The 19,600-nt window shown below is 47.5% G+C and overlaps 1 protein-coding gene across 10 annotated transcripts in view; it reads left to right on the forward strand.

The window, feature by feature from the left end:
• Positions 1-19,600, forward strand: part of ITPR1 (inositol 1,4,5-trisphosphate receptor type 1) — a 334,496-nt gene that overhangs the window by 305,174 nt on the left and 9,722 nt on the right. For all 10 annotated transcript variants that reach the window (XM_032325752.1, XM_032325745.1, XM_032325771.1 and 7 more), the window contains one exon: positions 1,898-2,058. In XM_032325752.1, the coding sequence (XP_032181643.1) occupies positions 1,898-2,058 (161 nt within the window). The remainder of the gene's footprint in view (positions 1-1,897; positions 2,059-19,600) is intronic.

Here is a 19,600-nt window from a genome sequence, read left to right on the forward strand (position 1 = left end):
TTCCATTTAAAAACTAAAATCTGCTTTTTGCCCCCTTAAAACCACTTCAGGCCTTTTGTTTTGAAACAATTCTGGAGTTACAGAAAAATGATAAGAACAATACAAAAAATGTCTGCTCTTCATCCAGAGTCCCCAAATACTCTCTCAAATATCTCTTCCTTCACTGGCTTGTTCACATACACAGTTTTTCAAACAGTCTGAGATCCACTGGCGTGATCTCCTTGATCCCTAAATATTTCTATGTATATCTCGTAAACAAGAAGCTTCTCTCACACATATGCAGTATAGTCACCAAGATGAGGGAATTAGCAAAGAGGTCACTCTGCCACTCTGCAGACCCTGTTCCTATCACCCTTGATCCCAGTAATGCCCTTTATCGCCAGTGGAAGCCCAGGTATGGAGCATTCTGTTGTCATGGCTCTTGAGCCTCCGGTGACATTTTTAAAGAGTTCGGTCAATGTCTTGTGGGTTCGGTTTCTCTGATGTTTTCTCATGGTAGAATTGGGGTTATGCATTTTTTGTAGGAACATCAAAGAAGTGTTTACTCTCAGGGCATCATTTCAGGAGGCATGTGATGCCTGTTCCTCCTCTAACCGGTGATATTAACTCTAGTCACTTGAGTTAAGGTGGAAATTGCCAGGTTTCTCCACTAAAGCTTAGGGTTTTTTCTCTTTGTAGTTGGGAATCATTTTATAAGGAGATATTCTGAGACCATGTAAACATCCCATTATTCTTCAAATTAAACATTAATCTGCTAGCTTTAACGCCCACTGATGATTTCTGCCTGGCTCTTTTACTATGATGGCTGCCCAGTGATGATTTTCTTACTTTATGATTTCTACATTTGTTAACTGGCTTTTTAAGAAAGAACTTTCTCTTCTCGTGTAGGTAAGTATACTATATGTATTAATACTTTTGTATTTATGACAACACGGATTCCTGTATTTTTATTTAATCCAGTGGGTTATAATCCTTTAATGTCATTATTTGTTCGGATGCTCAGAATGCCCCAGAAGTGTCCTGCCCTTCAGGCTGGTTTCTGTTTTGTCATGTCACCCCATTTTTTTATATACTTCCTTCCTTTCTTAGTGCTGTGAGATATTCCAGGCTCAAGCTGAGCTTGTAACTCCCTGATCCAGCCCTGGCATCGCCCATTTTTCCACAAAGCTCTGATTCTTTCTAGTGAAGAAGGGCATTTGGAAGCTGTGATCTGGGGACGGGGTGTGTGCATTTGTGCTGCCGGGTGCCTGCTCCCAGGGCTTATGAGGACACAGATGGAGAGTAGACATGTACCTGCACACTCGGCAGGGTTTGTGTGCACATAACCACATGCCACACACTTCTGCACTGATTTTTACGTACATGTGAAAAAGGATGAATTCATACCCATATCTCTTATTCCATTTCACCATTGCAGTGTTTCTCTTTGTCCCTTTCCATATTTGGGCTCCCTTCTTTGACAGTGAGAAGTGTGGCTCCTGTTATACATCATGTATTTCCTTGCACCATCCAGGAATCCACAGAAACTGGCTTTACGATGGCTTGCCCAGACCTCTGCAAAATACTAACTTACCATCTAAAGTTCAAAATGTGTTTAAAGTTCACCCCTCTGCCACCCCCCCCACACCCTGTTCCCTGACAAGGCCACTACGGCACGTGGAAACTAAACAGTGACCGGGAGGGAGCCCAGGTGGGCTGCAGACCCAGGTCCATCTCCCCCGCACTCTGGGTTTCCCTGCAGGGATGTAAAAGGGACTGCGTGGAGGAGGCTACGGAACCCAGCTCTGCACAAAGAGGGGACTAGAGCCGCAGCCTCCCCTGCGGGCGGTCATCTCCCAGGGTTTGCCGCTCCGTGTGGCTGCTCACTTAGGGCTGGCGGCTTTCTGTCTCTCCGTAGGCTTGGAGAGAGACAAGTTCGACAACAAGACTGTCACCTTTGAAGAGCACATCAAGGAAGAACACAACATGTGGCACTACCTGTGCTTCATCGTGCTGGTGAAAGTGAAGGACTCCACCGAGTACACCGGGCCCGAGAGCTACGTGGCGGAAATGATCAAGGTGAGCAGGAAGCTCCTGGAGGCGGCTCGCGCTGGGGCTGGGCCTGCAGCACGGGGCGGGAGCCAGTGAGCCAGTTGCACAGCAGAGCAAGAACATCTAACGTGTCCTGGGCTACCGAGCTCTTAGACTGGGTGAGGTATTAGACGCTAGAATGTTGTGTGCATCCTTTCAAGTGAACTGCAGAGGCACCAAACAGGTGGTATCATTCCCCTTTTAAAGGAGGAACAGTGAGGCTCCAGGAGATTCGCCCACGGCCACCTAACTGGGGCTGGGCTGTAACCTGGATCTAACCCCACAACCCGCTTTCCCATCTCTACATACTCAGCCTCTTTTTATTTTTTCCTAATGGAGCCTTTTGTTTTTTTCTCTATAAATAAGACCTGGTCCCTAAGAGATAACGTTAAACGATGATCAGTTGGTGGAATGTGTTGAGCCTGGTTTATTTGCTCATTTGTTGGGCCTCGGCCTAGCCTTTCTGGGAGATGGTTTGCTGATCATTAGGAAGGGATCATATGATAGAGCAATTGGAGTCCCAAATTAATCTTGCTGATGGGGAGCGTGACCGCCGTGTCCTGGGAAGAGGGGAAGCTGCCCCAGGTTTCCAGAGTACTCTTCTCAGGCAGGACTTTGCAGAGGCACCAGACGTGGGCCGTGGGAGTCCCAGGCCAGCTGTCCTTTCATACCTGTGGTTTCTGAACTTCATTAAAATGTTCAGCAGCGTTGGTAACGTGAGGAGGCATCAGCTGTGAAGGGTAGGGAGCCTCTGTGATTTACACGAGCTCGCTTTGGGGAGAGGAGGCCGTTCACTCTTAAGAGAGACGACGCAATTCACTGACTCTCCTTCCAGTTGCCAAGGACTTAAGCACTCAGCCTGATAATGAGTTATCCTAAACGAACCCTTCTGTGTTTTTTATGCAGATGTGATTTTAGAGCTTTTAACATAAAGAAATCTCAGGTGACGTCTGTTCCTGTAAATATCATCATTCATATGCAGCAGACGTAGGCAGGCCTTTAGCTTTATTGCTGGCAAACCACCGGTCACGTGGCGATATTCTTGAGGGCAAGTTCGACAACAAGACTGTCGCCGCCCATATAACACCAGCTCAGAGGTCTCTGCAGGTTCTGGAGGGCTTTCTGGCAATTCCATACCATCTGTACCCTTGAGGTCCTTAACGTCGAATTCCGTGCTTCTCAAATGTTAATGTACATTGAACTCACCTGGACAGGCAGGGAGTTGGGATTCAGATTCAGCAGGCACCCTCAGGACTTGGACACCGAAGCTGCTGGCTGCCGGGTCATGCTTGGAGCAGTCGTGAGCAGCCAGCAGAAGGGACAAAACAATGCGACTGAAGAAATGAGCCTCTGGACTGGTAATGTGAGTGCTGAGGAGAGGGATTCCTAATAACATCTAGGTGTTGAGCACTGTGGCTTACAAAACTTTCACATCTAGAACTGTGTGATAAAATTACCCTCGGTGGGGAACCATTCAGAGAAAACTTTGAGGGTAAAGAGAAATGGATGAGGTTTTACAGTAGAGATGACTTTTAAAGAGGTTTTGAAAGAGAGACGGGGTCATAGATGAGCAAAAGGAGAAGAGGGAAAAAATCAACAGAAGGAAAAAAAGACAGGAGTTCCAGAAGGCGGCTGCTGGGTGTGCTCTCTTACAGATCAAAGCCGGGCTCGGGGTTAAGTAGCCTGCCCAAGAAGAGCTCAGAAGGAGAGGACCAGGGTGCCAGCCCAGGGTTAGTGACAGGGACTGTACCACGGCCCAGGGAGCCGACGGGGAGGCAGCTGGCAGCACCGGGCCAGTGGGAGCAGGATCTGTTGTTAATTGGGGCTCCTGTTGCTTGCCAGGGCCGATTTTTGGTTAGGTGTGCAGGATCAGGACAGATTAACTGAAAAGCTCTCCTGTCCCTTCTTTTCCTCCAATTGTGGATATTGCCAAATGAAGCTACTTGGCCAGCATTCGTGGGACAGAGACCTACCTGTCTGCGTACACAAATACCTTCACTTGTACTAAGTCCTGTAATGGCTAGAGGAGATGACCTCTGGTTTTTACTCTTGTCACACATTCTTTTTCTCCTTCACTTTGCTTCTCTCAAAAGTTTTTGTACCCTATCTTCAAGTCTACAGTAGCCATTGTTAAAGCTTTCTGTTAATCACCTTACTTTACTGCCACAGAAAACTCTGGTGCACTTTAAGGTTTCTGTCTCAATCGTGAAGACTTAAAGGAGCCTTGTGACCAATCACCTGGTGAGGATTAAGAGCCAGAAGTCACCCCCAGCCTCCCACCAAGCCTGCACAGAGCCCATCGCTTGGTGACACTTTGAAAAACCCAGCATTCAGGGGGCTTTCCTCATCCACATCATTCTTAAATTGTACAAGAACTTCTTGTCCAAAGGCCTAAAAACATGTAGCATCAAACAGTTCTTAACTGTGAATGTCCCGGTTGCTGAGGAACCAGCTGTTTTGTGCCCTTAGTGAGGGCTGGGGGAGATGTGCCCTCCCCTGGCTGAAAGGCAGTGCCTTTGCCAACACCGTTTTCAGTGGTGAATCCCTGCCGGCGACTCCCCAGAGAACACTGGCCACAGGAGGGTAGACTGGGGGTGTTCAGCTGGAAGCCCAGGGAAGCTCAGAGTGGCAGGAGAGCAGGCCACATGCCCCAGTGGCAGACCCATTCAGTCATACCCTGTGGAGGCAGCCACAGCCAAGAGAAGAGCTCTTTTCAACATCCCTCCTGAGCAGGCAGGCCTCCTGCCCACTGCTTCTGGGAGGAAAAGCCAGGGGATCTCTTTGAGAAGGCAGCTCTGTTACTCCATGATCAAGGAGAGAGGGGCAGCTAACAGTGTTAGGGAAGGAAAAGTCAGCTGGGCGTTCATCTACCCTTTTGCTTGCTTCATGTCCCAAAAGGAATCAAGACAGGATTTTTGGGACTTGGGTTTTTCAGGAAAACCACCTCTTGCCTAGTAGCCAGAGGCTGGAGGTTTTAAGCTGTCCCTCCACTCATGAATTAAGATCCTGGAGACTCGGGACGCCTGGGTGGCTCAGTTGGTTAAGCGGCTGCCTTCGGCTCAGGTCATGATCCCAGCGTCCTGGGATCGAGTCCCACATCGGGCTCCTTGCTTGGCAGGGAGCCTGCTTCTCCCTCTGTCCCTGCCTGTGCTTGCTCTCGCTTCTCTATGACAAATAAATAAATAAAATCTTTAAAAAAAAAAAAAAAAAAAAGATCCTGGAGACTCATTAAGAACTGTGAAGAAACAGCTGCCCTTAGACCACCCAAAAGAACCAAACAGAAGAGGCCCCAGGCAGGTAGAGGAAGAGAGCTTCACAGAGGCCCGAAAACGACTCCCTGCAGATCGTGGTGTCAGAGATGGTAAATAGACTTTCATCTCAAGAAAAACATGGAGACAGTGAGTTTCTTGCCAGAGATGGCAGTAGAGAACTCAGCACCCAGATGTTTACCCACATTTAATCTTCATCTAAACGTAATAGAATATTGTATGTTCTCTTCTTTCTCCTTCTGGCCATGCCTTCTCTTTCATTAGAGATGGGACTGTTCGGGCAAAGCAGGGTCAGGCACATGCCTACCATGAGGTCCTTACTCCCCGAGCTTTGGGTTTGAAGGCAAAGAATCCAAGATGTGAGTTTGGGCCCTGCTCCTTCGGAGCCATGTAGCCCCAGGACGTCATGGGACGTCCCTGACCTGAGTTGCTGTGTGGGAATAGGGGTTAGCAGCACTTCCTGTGTCCACTGGGTGATGGGAATGAGGCAAATGTGGGGGACGAAGGTGGGGGTGTAGGCACCCGAGGAGGCAGGGAGTGGATGCCAGAAGGGCCAGATGAACAGACAGAGCAGTCGGCAGGGAAGCGGAGCACAGCGCTGACAGAGCGCTGACGCAGGCACGGTGTCCTACACTTCACGACTGTGTAAGATGTCTTGGCTGTTGGCACGCTGTTGCTAAGAAAAGTCAGAATGGGCATCTTGACTCCAAGAAGTTCCTCCCATGGAAAATTCCTGCTTCTTCCTCGCTCTTAAAGTGAAATGTTCTAAGTGCTCTGAAATGTTGGAGCAGGACAAAGTCGCCATTCTCACTCTTTCTCCATGGAACTGGCCTCAATACTTGGGACTCATATCCGTGTGTTCAGCAGTGGCCTCCATTCACAGTCACTACCCACGACCAGGAGTTGGGGTGACTTGGGGAGTGGCCCCTGGGTTCTCTATGATGAGATGCTGTCATGTCTGTCCTGGGTTCCGCGCACATGACTGAAGCGGTTGCTGTTACTGGCATGGCTGGGGGGAGCTTGGGCTCCCCATGCCTCTGTACAGGGCAGACAGTGCAGCTCGGACAGGAGAGGCAATCTCTCGCATTCGTTGACTCAGGCCCCAGACAGGGCTGTACTTACAGAGAAATGTGACTACAGAGTGACCTCACTTAGCCCCAGCAGCTCAGGGCAGGAGAAGAACCCCCGAGCTTCCTCTCCCCATAGCCACTGGATTTGGGGGGCTACCATGTAGTTTTAGTGGTAGCCTTTATGATAATGTTTTATTAGCCCTAAACTACATTGAAATTTTCATGATAATTGATGTACCACACACTCTTTTTCAATAATTGAGCATTCTTTGACTTTTCTCTACTGCTGACTGAAATGAGAATATGTTAGCCCATAGACGATGATTTGATAGGCCATACAATCAGGTATATTTAACCTGGATAAGTGGTAAATTAGTCATATCTTTGCCTGAAGGGATTTAAATACTGCACAGTGGGCATGTTGTAAATAAAAGATCAAATATAGGATTCCCACTGAAGATTCAGCAGCCCAATTTTCTGTGACAGTCAAGCTCAGGAGAAAAGCCAGGGCTTAATTTGCTAAGCAGACTGAGTTATTCTTGAAAGTTAGAAACTCCAGAAATATTAAGAAGGAAGGTTATTAAAGAAGACCAAACTATAATTTAAATATATAGCATCTATTTTGCTAATGCAATATAGATTTTCCTTCAGTATCTTGGAATGCTACCTTGAAAAAAAAAGTTCTATTTTCAGAGGCGTGTTTCTGAGTGAATGGCAGGGTAGTCAGAAGGACTATTGTCGTCCATATTTCAGCATCCCCTGCTAGCTGGAGCTGCTCTGGCCTCTTCTCTTCTCCAGGAGGGCACACTGACTGACTACAGGGCCAGCTGGGGGAAACCTCCTCCCACCACAGCCTGAGTGTCGAGGGGTAGGCTGCTACTTCCGGAGGAGTGGACCGGGCTGTGCTTTGCTGTAACAATGGCAGATTAGATAATAACGCTAATAATAGGTCATGTTTAATCAGTATGTACTAAAATAAATGCTTTGCATGCACAGTCCCGTTTAATCCCGGGAACAGCATTTGTAGATGGCACTCTTACCATTTTACAGATGGGAAACTAAAGACCAGCCAGGGGCAGCAGCTTCTCCAGGGTCCCCTTGCTGGAAAGGCTGCAGCTGAGAACCCCATGCAGGTCTGCAGAATCAGAGCCCACCCTGGGGCTGTCCTGACACACACACCTACAACCCTCCATGTCAAGGACGTGCCACCCTTGGTCAGGCTGAATCCGGTTTTCCTGCCTGGGACTGGCTCACCTCCCAGGAGAACCAGCCACCTTCCAAAGACGCAAGGCCCAGCAAAGGCCCCACTGGGGTAGGGAGAAGGATGGGGGAGAGGGCCTCCTGGGTGATGCTGACTGGCTAACGCACAAATCAACGAGTTGGTAGCTCTGGGCATTCGATGCGTGTTAAATCTCTGAGCTGCCGCCAGCACAGCCACCTGCAGTCGGGTACTACTGGGGGTTGTAGAAAATGACAAGAGTTTGGGAAAGGCAGAGCCCACTCTTGCATAGGGTGTATCTGAAGTAGGTGTTAATTCTGACTTGGTACGATCTGAGAAACGTCATTACCCTCCCCTGAGCCTAGAACAGGGAGTGATACTCCCTTCGGTGGCCATTATTTGAGGGGAGAGTTGTCGAAGTTAAAGGGGAAGGAAGATTCACCAGAACCATAGACAGATGGGCTTCCACACCCGGGTGACTCATCTCAAGAGGTAGAACTCCCTGATAATTAGAGTGTCTGATCCATCATCCTTTAAGCCTGGTGCTGACTTTTTCTCATAGTGAAGATAGACTGCTTTTGACTTCTCTTCCTCCCCCCTCACTCCCTCTCTCTCCCTCTCTCTCTCTCTCTCTGTGTCTCGTGCTCACACACTGTTCCACTAGAGATTTTCCAGTTTGTTCCATCTTGTATTAATTCACTTGATCTCTTCAGAAACTAGTTGTATAGGGTTATGAAAGCAAAAGAAACAATTTTCCAAATCAAAGGTAGTATCATGGCAGCCAGTGAAAACGCTCTTAGAAATTAGTGCCTTTTTTTCAGAGAGGAGGGCCCAGTCCAGGAGCCTGCATTCCCGGAAAATGCTTTTCTGTAAGCCTTTTCTGTAAGCCTTAGTCCATTTGCATCAATAAAGCCATGAAAGAGAGAGCTCTTTTTGGTTGGAAAATTCCTTTTGGGTAAATTTTCCAAGCAAATATATTTTCTTAGCAAATAGAGCACTACTGAACATCCATAAGGAAGATTCGAAAGCCATAGGGCAGGTGGCCTCAGCACTTGTGTTAGTCTGTATTTGATAAAAAAGACCTGGGAAGCAAGCACAGTCAGAGAGCAATGTGTTAACAAGGGCAAAAGATCAAAATGGGAACTGAATTACCTACAAGTCACTGCCTTCTTTTAAAAGGGGAACTGACCCAAGTCTTGCACCTTTCTTGACCCGAGAGAGAGTCTGCTAGGAAGTCTGCAGACAGGCACTTTCCAAAGTGAGGGTGGAGCTTTTTGCCCTGAGGAACTGAGTAAAGAGACCAAAGGGAATCGCTCAGGACACAACCCCCCCCCCCCCCAGCAGGAATGACTGGTGTTTCCTAATGCGATAAAAGCAAGGCCCTGGAAGTCTGCAGGGGAGGGGTGCCGGCAGTGACGGTAGGAGCCCAGAAGGGAAGGTCTGCCTGGACACGGCCAACCTGAAGGGTCTCAGCCCCAGGCAGTGAGAATTTGGGGGTCCCTAGAAGGCAGGACTTAAGAGTGCAGGATTGGCCAGCAAGCTGTGCACCCACCTCCCCTGCCCATCCTTATCTGTGCTTCATCATATGCCTGGCAGGCAGGTGGCTCCTGGCTGTGATAAAGTGACAGGAAAGCCCTTGCTTCCATGCAGATGGGCAGTTAACAGGTTTGGACTTTTATTCTGGAATTCCAGTGAGGATGCTGGGAGGAAGGGAGGGCCTTGAGAAGTTCCTGGGACATAGATTTCAGCACTGGTAGTGCTGTATCATCAGCTTCTCTTGCCTGACGTGGGGGGCCACACGCCTTGATTAAAATGTCCCCTGGGCTCCAGAAGCACTTAGCTGTGCGTGAGGATCTGGCCTGGGAGGCCCTCTGCTCCGGTATGATTCCCAGCATGCTTTCTGAAGTTAGCTGGCACCGTGGCAGAGTTCGAGACTCTCAGAGCAAGGGAGACGTGGAGAGAGGGATTTGGCGCTGGCTTTTTGGTGGCTGGAAACAGCGTGTCAGCAGCCCTGGACTGGCCGCCCAGCCAGCCAGACGTGCTTCGCCCCACCCTGTGCACTTGAGCTTGGGTTCATGTCGGTGGCAGCTGCACAGGGTGAGCTTATGTTTCCCCGCCCAGGCTTATCACAGGCTCTGCCCTCTAGTCTAGAGTCTCTGAAGTTGCCCCCTCATCCTGCTGTGCACTTCACAGGTGCCTTCTTATCATGAAGTACTTGGCATTGGGACCCCAGGGTCTGCACCGTCCTCTGAATTTTCCACATTCTGACCTTCACAGAGAGTGTGTGGGGCACTTGTTGGTAACAGTGAGTGGAGCCGAGCCATAATCTGCCTGGGAGGAATTTCTGTGCTAACTTAGAGCACAGGGACTGAGGTCTACCCAAGGGGACTGTATGTGAGCCCGTGCAGGTCTGGAGCGTTGTACAAGGCAACTGTTGGATCGAGGCAACCGGCGTCTGCGTTTGCCACCAGTGCTAGTCTCCCCACTGTGAGTTAGTCCATGGATGTCTGTACACACTGTATCTGTAGATAAATATTTGCTTACACAGTTCCCCCAACTCAGCAGACATGGTAACTCCAAAAATGTGTTTTTCTCCCTGTCACACGCTGGACCCGCCTTCAGCTCCTTGCCCCAGTGTTGACCCCACTGGGCTGCCTGCCTTGTTGCCTGTGGTCCCAGACACCCGAACTGCACTTGAAACTCCTTCGTTACTCCGGAATCTAAACACTGACCATAACTGATATGGCTTACCTGATTATAAGAACACAGTATGCAACGCATAGAACATACAAGATATGTTGACTATTGACTCCCATCAGCAGTACGCTATTGTTAAGTTTTTGGGGAGTCACAAGCTCTCCGCAGATTTTCGCTGTGCGCGAGTCAGTGCCTCTGAACCCCCATGATGTTCAAGGACCAACCATACCTATGCTCAGGAGTCCAAGATGCCTCTTGGTAATGAGGCCTGTGAGCGTGTTGCTAAGCAATGTGGGAATGAAAAGCTACTGGTATTTAGGTGCAGTCCTGGGGGGGGTGCGGTTTACACAGGTGGACAAGGCTCTCAGCTTCTCCTTTCACAAACCCACTTCTTTTCAGGGCCTTGGTGTGACCACCTATAAAGGAAAGTTGAACCACAGGGTCTCTTACACCATATTTAGCGTAACCTGTCAGTGAAGCAACTCACAAATTGCTGGTGGGAGTTTGTGAACTACTAAAGGGGGTCTTTGTCAAGAGCACAGATGTAGGTGTCAGGAGGGAGACCTATGGGAAAACTCGAGTTGGTCTTCAGGGTCAGAGTGCATGGGGCAGGTGCACAAAACAGGGAATCTGGAAAGGACTGAGGAACAGCTGATGACCTCTCTCACCCTGAAAAACTCAAGCTGCGGGGCACCTTTCTTCCCCATGGTGGTGTGGCGGTGCTGGTGACTTGGCTCCCAGCTCTGGCTGGAGTCCGTGAGCAGTAAGAGAGAGGACTTTCTCCTCTCTTCTTTGAGTCTATCTAGGCAGGGCTGACCTTCAGTAAAACCACTTGAGTCAAGAGTTTGCCAGCATAGAAACCCACAGACTGAGAAACACTGTTCGGCGGAACACTGTCATATGTGAAGCAGCTTAGGAGTGAGGCTAACGGGTGTGTATGTGTTTGTAGGTTCAAAGGTAAATGCCAAGTATCTTTTCCTGCAAAAACAGCAAAGAAATTTGGAAAGCTGTTTAAGCAGGCTTACCAAAAAACAAGAACCATTACTGTCTTAAAGGTACTAAGAGATCAAAGTTGAAAAGTCATGAAATCCAGATAGGAATAGAGGAAAACCAACAGAAATTGCTAAAATCCCATACCTAACCTCTGGGAACATTCTGGTAGATTTCTTAGCTAACTGAAAATGCAGGGGAAATTGTGTAAGCAAAATGTCATGAACCAGCTCAAGAGAAGGGCAAGTTACCCTAATTGTTCTCTATTGGGAGTCTCCACTGGGCCAACCCTTGCCTCACTCCGAGAGTGGCTGCCAGCCCCACCTTTCCTCTTCTGAGACCTCTGGCTTCCTCTGCCTGGCAGCCCCAGGTGCCAAGTACCCAGCCATGCCGCTCTGCGGGGCAGGCACTGCTTTCTCAATCTCGAGGGGGCCCATAAGTCACTTCACCTGAGGACCTAGAATGACTGAAAATAGTGATTCTGCAGCTGGCTTTTCTTAGGGATTTCATCAGAAATGGGTGCGGTTCTCTCTACTGGCAAGGGCCCGTCTTTGTTACACTGTATCATCCAAGAACAACTATTAACTGAGTCTGGGAAGGGTAAGTGGTCATTCCAGCCCAGCTGACGATTATATAATGTGGCCTGTTGGGGAATGTCATTCCGAACTCAAGAGCAGACCCCCCCCCCCGACACCTAAAGTTGGGGGCACTGTGGGTGACCTTCACGCGGCTGCACTGGTCAAAGAGAAATCTCTGTAACATGGAATCCCACAGAAAGGAAGGAACTAACCAGCATGGAAGTCAAGCACTACACTTGCAGTCAGTGTCTGCATCCTGGGGCCAACTCTAGACTAGCTTTGTGACCTTAGGCTGATGACATTGATTTATAATTCTTTTGCATAATGCTTTCCAGCTTCTAGGACACTTTCTCACACCCATTTGACCCTTATGATAGTTCCATGGTGGCAGCCCCATGATCTCTTCTCAAAAATCAGAAACAGAGGGACGCCTGGGTGGCTCAGTTGGTTAAGCAGCTGCCTTCGGCTCAGGTCATGATCCCAGCGTCCTGGGATCGAGTCCCACATCGGGCTTCTTGCTCAGCAGGGAGCCTGCTTCTCCCTCTGCCTCTGCCTGCCATTCTGTCTGCCTGTGCTTGCTCTCTCCCCCTCTTTCTCTCTGATAAATAAAATCTTTAAAAAAAAAAAAATCAGAAACAGAGACCCCGGTTGGTGAACTGACGTCTTCCCTAGCACGCTGTCCTGTAGCACTGGGGCGTTGTGACCCGAAGCCCTTAGCTCCTGATTCAGGCCATCCCTCTTCCTGCCTATGAATTAATGTCACCAGGCTGTTGTAGAAAGGCACCTGTAAAGTGTAGGGATGCTGTATGTGGTTTGAGTTCGCTGTACTTTGGAACTGAGGGAAGTAGATCCTTGGATTTGGGACTGGTCAACAAATTCCAGATTTGGGACCCATTGTTTTTAATGAAGTTTATTTTTTAAAGCAGTTTTAGGTTTACATGAAAACAGCAGAAAGCACAGAGTTCCTGTATACTAATCCCTCCTTGCCTGAACCCCCCCACACACATACATATACCATTTCCCGTTATTAACATTTTTTACTCTGGTATATTTGTTTCAGTTGATGAACAAATAGACAGATTACTATTAACTATAGATCAGAGTTTCCTTTGGGGCTCACTCGTGGTGTTACACCTTCTATAGGTTTTAACAAATGTATAATGACATGTATCCACCATCACAGCAGCAAATAGTAGTTTAACCATTCTGAAAATCCTCTGTGCTCCACCTCATCCCTCCCTCTCCCCAACCCCTGATCTCTTTACCGGGTCCGTAGTTGGGATCCATTTTTTAGTGTACTTGTTTTTAGCGTATAATATTGGCTATAAAGAGCAATTGTAAACTAACTGAGCATAGAGATCATTATCACCATTTGTCACCTAAAGCAACAAACAGATTCTGGGTTTTGTTTTTTGCTGTGATCTTACAAAAGTGAGCTCTTAAGTAAATTATTTTAGTTTTCTTCAGTAAAAATAACCTTATCCCCATCCATAAAAGGGGCAAGAAATTTAAAGTTTACTAAGTGTCCTATATTCCTGCTTTTGGAAAGTTAAGGATGATCTTCAGATCTCCCCTGCCCTCCTCCCTTCCCTAGTCACTCCTATGCTCTGCGCATCCCCAGGCTTTCTGGGAAAACCCGGTTTGTCATCCTGCTTGGTAAAATAAAGAGAAACACACACGCCATCTGAGTTAAAGGGACAGTCTTTACCTTTTTGATTCTCCTCGGGGCTGTGAAGGAGATAGAGAAGCCACTGGTCTCTTTATCCAGGACCCATCTTCTCTCCCATGACCATTTCTTTTACTTTCATGCCCCCCACCAAGAAATCTCAATTCTCTAGCTTAGCTATAAAGGAACAAGGGATTCGGCAATAAATGTTCCATTGTTTACATAGTAAATAAAATTCTACCTGAGTGGACTTTCTCTGAGGAAGGTGACTGATTACCTCAGTCATCTTTCTTAGAACAGCTTCTTCAGTTGAACCTGGGAAGAAGAAAAAAAACCTCTTCTCAGAATGATTAGCATTTGCATCATACAATCCAACTTCCTTTCCTCCTCCTTTCTGTCTCTCCGTCTCACACACACACACACACACACACACACTACACACACACACCCTCCTTCTTTCCAGTCAAGGACATTTCAAGAGGTCAGTACCGCCCCCGTGTCTAAAACTTCAATGTTTGCCTTTGCAGGGACTTTTCCAACTTTACCTAGAAAAGAACTAACCAGAACTTTAGCACTTGTGGTCAGCCTGCTTCCGGCTGTGGCTTCAGTCAGTTTGTCTGCTCTGACAGAGGAAGTGCTTGCTGTGACGGGAACTGCCCTGGCTGGATTGCAGGAGGACCAGGGCAGACAGTGCCTAATGACATTGGTATGCGACATGCCAGCAGCAAGGAGAGCCAGGGAAGCACAGAGGGATGTCTCAGACCCAGAGTGACAGATGCTACTGACAGACGCTCGGTGAACCCACAGCCTCCCCCAGAGCCACCTCCCTAAACACACACACACACACACACACACACACACACTCGGTGAACCCACAGCCTCCCCCAGAGCCACCTCCCTAAACACACACACACACACACACACACACACACACACAGAATTCGTCTATAGACAGAATGGCATAGCTGTAGATGATTTTCTCAAGAAACGCAGAAGCCAAAACACTGAGACATGGTTTCGATCTTTAGTACACGTAGAGGCAGGATTCTGCAAACACTACTAGCTGGAGAGCCGTATACAGCCAGCTTCACTGGAGTCCAGTAGCACTCAAGCAAGCATAGCATCTCATCGGAAAGTTAGGTACGAAGGCACTGGATTCAGGTGTTCTCTCTGCTCCTATACTAGTAATTGGGAGAGTCTAAACATCTTCCCTTCAAGATTCAGATTCTCTATAGATGGGGGATCCCGTCAGTGAGCGACCTTTCATCCTGCAGCAAAGCTTTTCCTACTGTGCTGGGTACAAAATCAAATGGAAGCTGAGAGAACAGTTTGGCTAGAATTGCTAGTTAATTTTAACCACTAGGTACTCCTTGGTAATTTGAGATTTGACTTAACAGCCCAGGAAGATTATTTAATTAAAATACTGGCAACACTGAGGAGCTCAGATTTGGGGATTTACCTACCTCAGCACAGAAAAGCTAATAATACATACAATAATACATAATAATAATACATGCCATCCAGAATACTTGCATTTCTGCAGTTGAGCTGGTTTCCTATGCTTTAGGATTTTAGTGAGATTCCTCCACTTTAGGTCTCATTGTTAAATATTAGAGTCTAAGGAAAGCACTGGGGGAGAACCTGTATGGTGGTAGCCAGTAAATATCTAGACGAGAACTCCTTTCCCAGCTCAGCACTGAAGGACTCTCCTGAGCTGGAGAATGAAGCTTCAGCCCTAGGATGAGAGTATATGGCCCAAAGTGGCCTCGGGCAAATATGACATTTCCTTTAAATCTTGGATTTTTTTTTAATTCTATTTTTAAAATTTGACTCAGTTTCATGTGCAGTTTTAGGGCCTATTTTAATATGAAAATATTTTAAAATAATTTACCATTGAATGAAATGGAAAAAAGATGCATTCTTTTCTGTCTGGTGTTATGTACTTCCGGGCCAGGCCTTCCTGCCCTAGGATTACAGGTATCTCATGCAGAGAAGCACAAGTAAAGCAAAGACAAAGGAGATCTGAGTGCATCTTCTTAGCCATTGAGATGAGGAGCACAGATGCCAGTAGCGGCCATCCTTACTCTGATGGACCCCATCCATTCATCCAGCAGGTACTCATTAGGCAGTCACCAGTCGGGAGCCCCTCAGAAGTGACTGCCCCATGACCACAGTCTGCGCTGAAGCACCTGGGGCAGGGACCTGGTCTTGCTTGTCATGAGACCCTCAGCACTCAGCCCGAGGCCAGGCACAGAAATTAGAAATGTTCAGTAAACAACTGTTAAGTGAAGTCTGTGCATTTTGCATTTGTTCGAATAGATCATGAAAGAAGGTGGGAATCTGTGGTCGTTTGGTTACTTGCTATTGGAACAGAGAAAAGAAATTATTGCTTGAGCTTTAAGCTGTGTGTAGACTCTTGCATCAGTTTTCTGTACTCTTTTGAAGACTTCATTAATGCGTACTCTGTTTGGAAATCTGTGTTTTCTATTTTATGGGGGGTTTGCTAAGCAAAGGAACATCGCAAGATTTGAGAGCTAGATTTCAGATGCATTCTCAAACGGGATGAGGCCGTTTCCCATTAACTTGCACATTGGTAGTGAAGCAGCTACAGGAGAATGCTCACTGCCCTACCCCTGAAGTGGTCTGCATCTGTCCCTCTCTCTGCATCTCATCAGGCAGGCCTATAGGGACTCCAGGTCACCTCTCCTCCTCCTCCTCTCGGCCAGCCAGCTGACCCAGGCCCTCTTCATTCTGCGCCTGGTTACTGTTTCCTGCGCCTATCCCACACTTCAGTCTCTTCTACAGTCTGAGCGCCTCTACCTGTAGGCCTTCATCCCCCACTCCAGGCAAACTGGTTTCTTCCCTGTGCCACCCCCCTTGGTTGAGAATACCCTGATGCTGCCTTTAGTTTGGCCAAGCCCCAACCCTCCTGTGGGGCCATGGCTTTCCCCAGGAGAGCTCCAGTCAGCCGTCATCACTGCTGGTCCGTTCTGACTGTGGCCCTACTCTCTGCCATTCATTTGACAGAGCAGAACCTGCTTTATAGCATTTTTCTCCTTTTTAAATGTCTGTCCACTCATTAACAACAGGTGCTGTGACGGCAGGAACCCTATCTCATACTTGGGTTTGAAAGCCATTTCCAGTTGAAAGAGGTCCAGGAGGCAGCGGCGGGTGGGGGGGGGGGGGGGGGCAGGGGCGGCCTGGCTGGCTGACTGCTGGATCCTCAGCACCATGCACACAAGGAGTGCCCCTGAAGCAGATGTTGAATATATGTTGTTTTTAAAATATTTCCTTCCAGGGAACTAAAATAATGCTTATACTTTTGATTTGAATCCAAAGAACTAGCAAATATTTCACCCCAAAATAAACTCAATAATAGCAGTTTATAATTCATCAGCACCACATATTTTTTGGGGCCCCTCTGTGAAACAAGAGAATTTGTTAGGTCCCTCCTTTCAGAGCTTAGTTTTCTGCACCACACATACAACTGTGACCATGAGCTCTGAACTCCTTCTTGGCATGACATTCTGTCACGTCCCAATCGATGATGTGTCTCTCTGCTCTTCCGAGCCGTACAGTGTAAATACGATGCTGGATCTTTCCTCTTCAAGCTGTTCTCCTGGCGGTGGGAGTGGGGGGCTGTCAGTCTGCAAAAATTGAGAGCAGTGCCTGTGGACAGGTGAGGCCTCTCACTGCCGGGCCGGCCTCGTGCTCTGTGATCCTAGTGCCTTCGTGCTTTGCCAATGCACGGCTCACAGTTTCACCCGCCGGGCCCACACCCTCCCTCAGCCCAACATGGGCTGCTTCGCCCCAGTGCAAGTAACTCCCAGCCACCCGTCCCCTGTAGGTGCTCTCTTCTGAGCAGTTCGGTTCATTCCTCCCTTAGATTTGGACAGACACTGAACAAGGGATGTTTCTTCGGTGGGAAGGTATGACTATATCTGAAAGACTGACTCAAGAGCAGTGAATATAATCAGTGACAGGTTACCTTTGCTGCCTTTCAATGGCAACACCAAGCTAAATGTTTTCAAATGTCTGTTCTCCTCCTCTGCTTTGCTGTAGACACTCAGCAGAAAACGGACTACAGACATGGGAACACCTTAAATTTTTAGGTCGGTCATCTTTGAAATGGAGTATTTCATTGAATGGTGTTTTTGCCCATTGCACTGTGGTGGGAAATTGGTCAAAATGAATATGGGCTTACACATGTGAAGTGCTGATCATAGGGTATTTGGTACAGGAAGGTAGAGATCATCATTTTCTCCTCCGGCAGTTATTCTAAGCAACTGAGGTTCACCATTTAATCATTTTCTCTGAGGGCTCATGCAGGAAATAGAGATGGTTTATCATTCCTCCCTTCCACAAATACTTAGCAAGTGTCTGCCATGTTCTGGTTACTGCACTAAGGTGGTTTCTGCACTCATGATGCTAAAGGGCTAGTGAGTTCCTACTTACAGATTCCCCAGATATTTTAAGCCAACACTCTAAAGTAGGGGTGATGTCACGTTGCCAGTGTGGTCTGCCTTATTCGTGTAATATTTTTTTTAAAGATTTTACTTATTTGACAGAGCCAGAGAGGGAACATAAACAGGGGGACCGTGAGAGGGAGAAGGCTTCCCACTGAGTAGGGAGCCCAACGCAGGGCTCAATCCTGGGACTCTGGGATCCTGACCTGAGCCAACGGCATATGCTTAATGACTGAGCCACCCACGCACCCCCATAATATTTTTTAATTTCAACTAGTTCTCATTTGGCTTCAATATTGCTAGACTGTCTTGGTTGCTTTTTAACATTTAGACATGTCTTTTGGGATTTTGTATCTGACTCTAAGTATGTTGATGCCTTCTGTTTTATGACAGAGGTTGGCAAAACTCTAGCCTGTGGGCCAGACCCAGGCTGCTGCCACCAGCATTTGTAAATAAAGTTTTATTGGAACACAGCTACACTCATTCATGTATTGCCTGCGGCTTGTTTTCAGGTTATAGTAGCAGAGTCATTGTGACAGACCATATGGTCCACAAAGCCAAAGATATTTACTATCAGAAAATACTGTATAGAAAAATTTTGCTGACCTCTGGTGTATACACATTAGCAATATAGCGGGGGGAGGGTGTGCTGGCATACTGGCAGGGGGTAAGGGGATGGGCAAGATTTGTGTTAGAATGTCAGTTATGGTTGATTTTGAGGAGATCAAAATGGTCCCAGTCAGAAATGACACCAGATAGATGTGGCCTTGAGTCCACTTTCCCCCTTAACTTGTGCTGATTAGCTTTTACTGTTCATTCCTGCCTCCCTGTACAGAACTTACACACAATGCATACTTTTTAGGAAAAAGGCATTTGTGGGCACAAGAAAGATAGGAAGAGGAGTCTTGGCCCATTGGTTAACCAGTGGTGAGAAAAACTATTTTCAGGTATAAGCTGTAGATATCAAAAGAAAGGATGGAGACTGAATGGGCCTTTCTTATACCAACCGATAGCACCTATCAATGATGCCAAACTGGAAGGAAAAGAAAACAAGAATAGAGCAGTATTTCCAAAAGCTGACAATGAGGGAAACTGAACAAGAAGCCCATTCCCCATTTTCAGCCTCCTGATCATCCCCTACCAAGTGAAAGCACACATACGCATATCCGGTAAATGCCTGAACACTTGGGATCTCAAAATTCATTTCACTTCCAGAGTGTTTGCAAATGATTTTCCAAGTATAATGCTTTTTAAAAATACACAGCACAGTATGAGGTATCTAGAGCAGTCGGATTCACAGAGACAGCAAATAGAATGGTGGTTGGCAGGGGTGAGAGAGTTAGTGTTGAATGGGGATGGAGTTTCAGATGGGGAAGACGAACAAAGTTCCCGCGGAGTAGAGGGTGGCGATGGTTACACAACAGTGTGACTGCACTTTGTGCCGCCGAAATGTACAGCTAAAAGTGACTTCAATGGAAAATTTTATGTTCTATATATTTTACCACCCACCACTCATTAGCCATGTAATGCAGTGGCTGCATTCCTATTTATAGATTAGGGAAGTTGTTCAGAAAC

This window comes from Mustela erminea, chromosome 1 (assembly GCF_009829155.1).
Source record: "Mustela erminea isolate mMusErm1 chromosome 1, mMusErm1.Pri, whole genome shotgun sequence".
Lineage (NCBI taxonomy): Eukaryota > Metazoa > Chordata > Mammalia > Carnivora > Mustelidae > Mustela > Mustela erminea.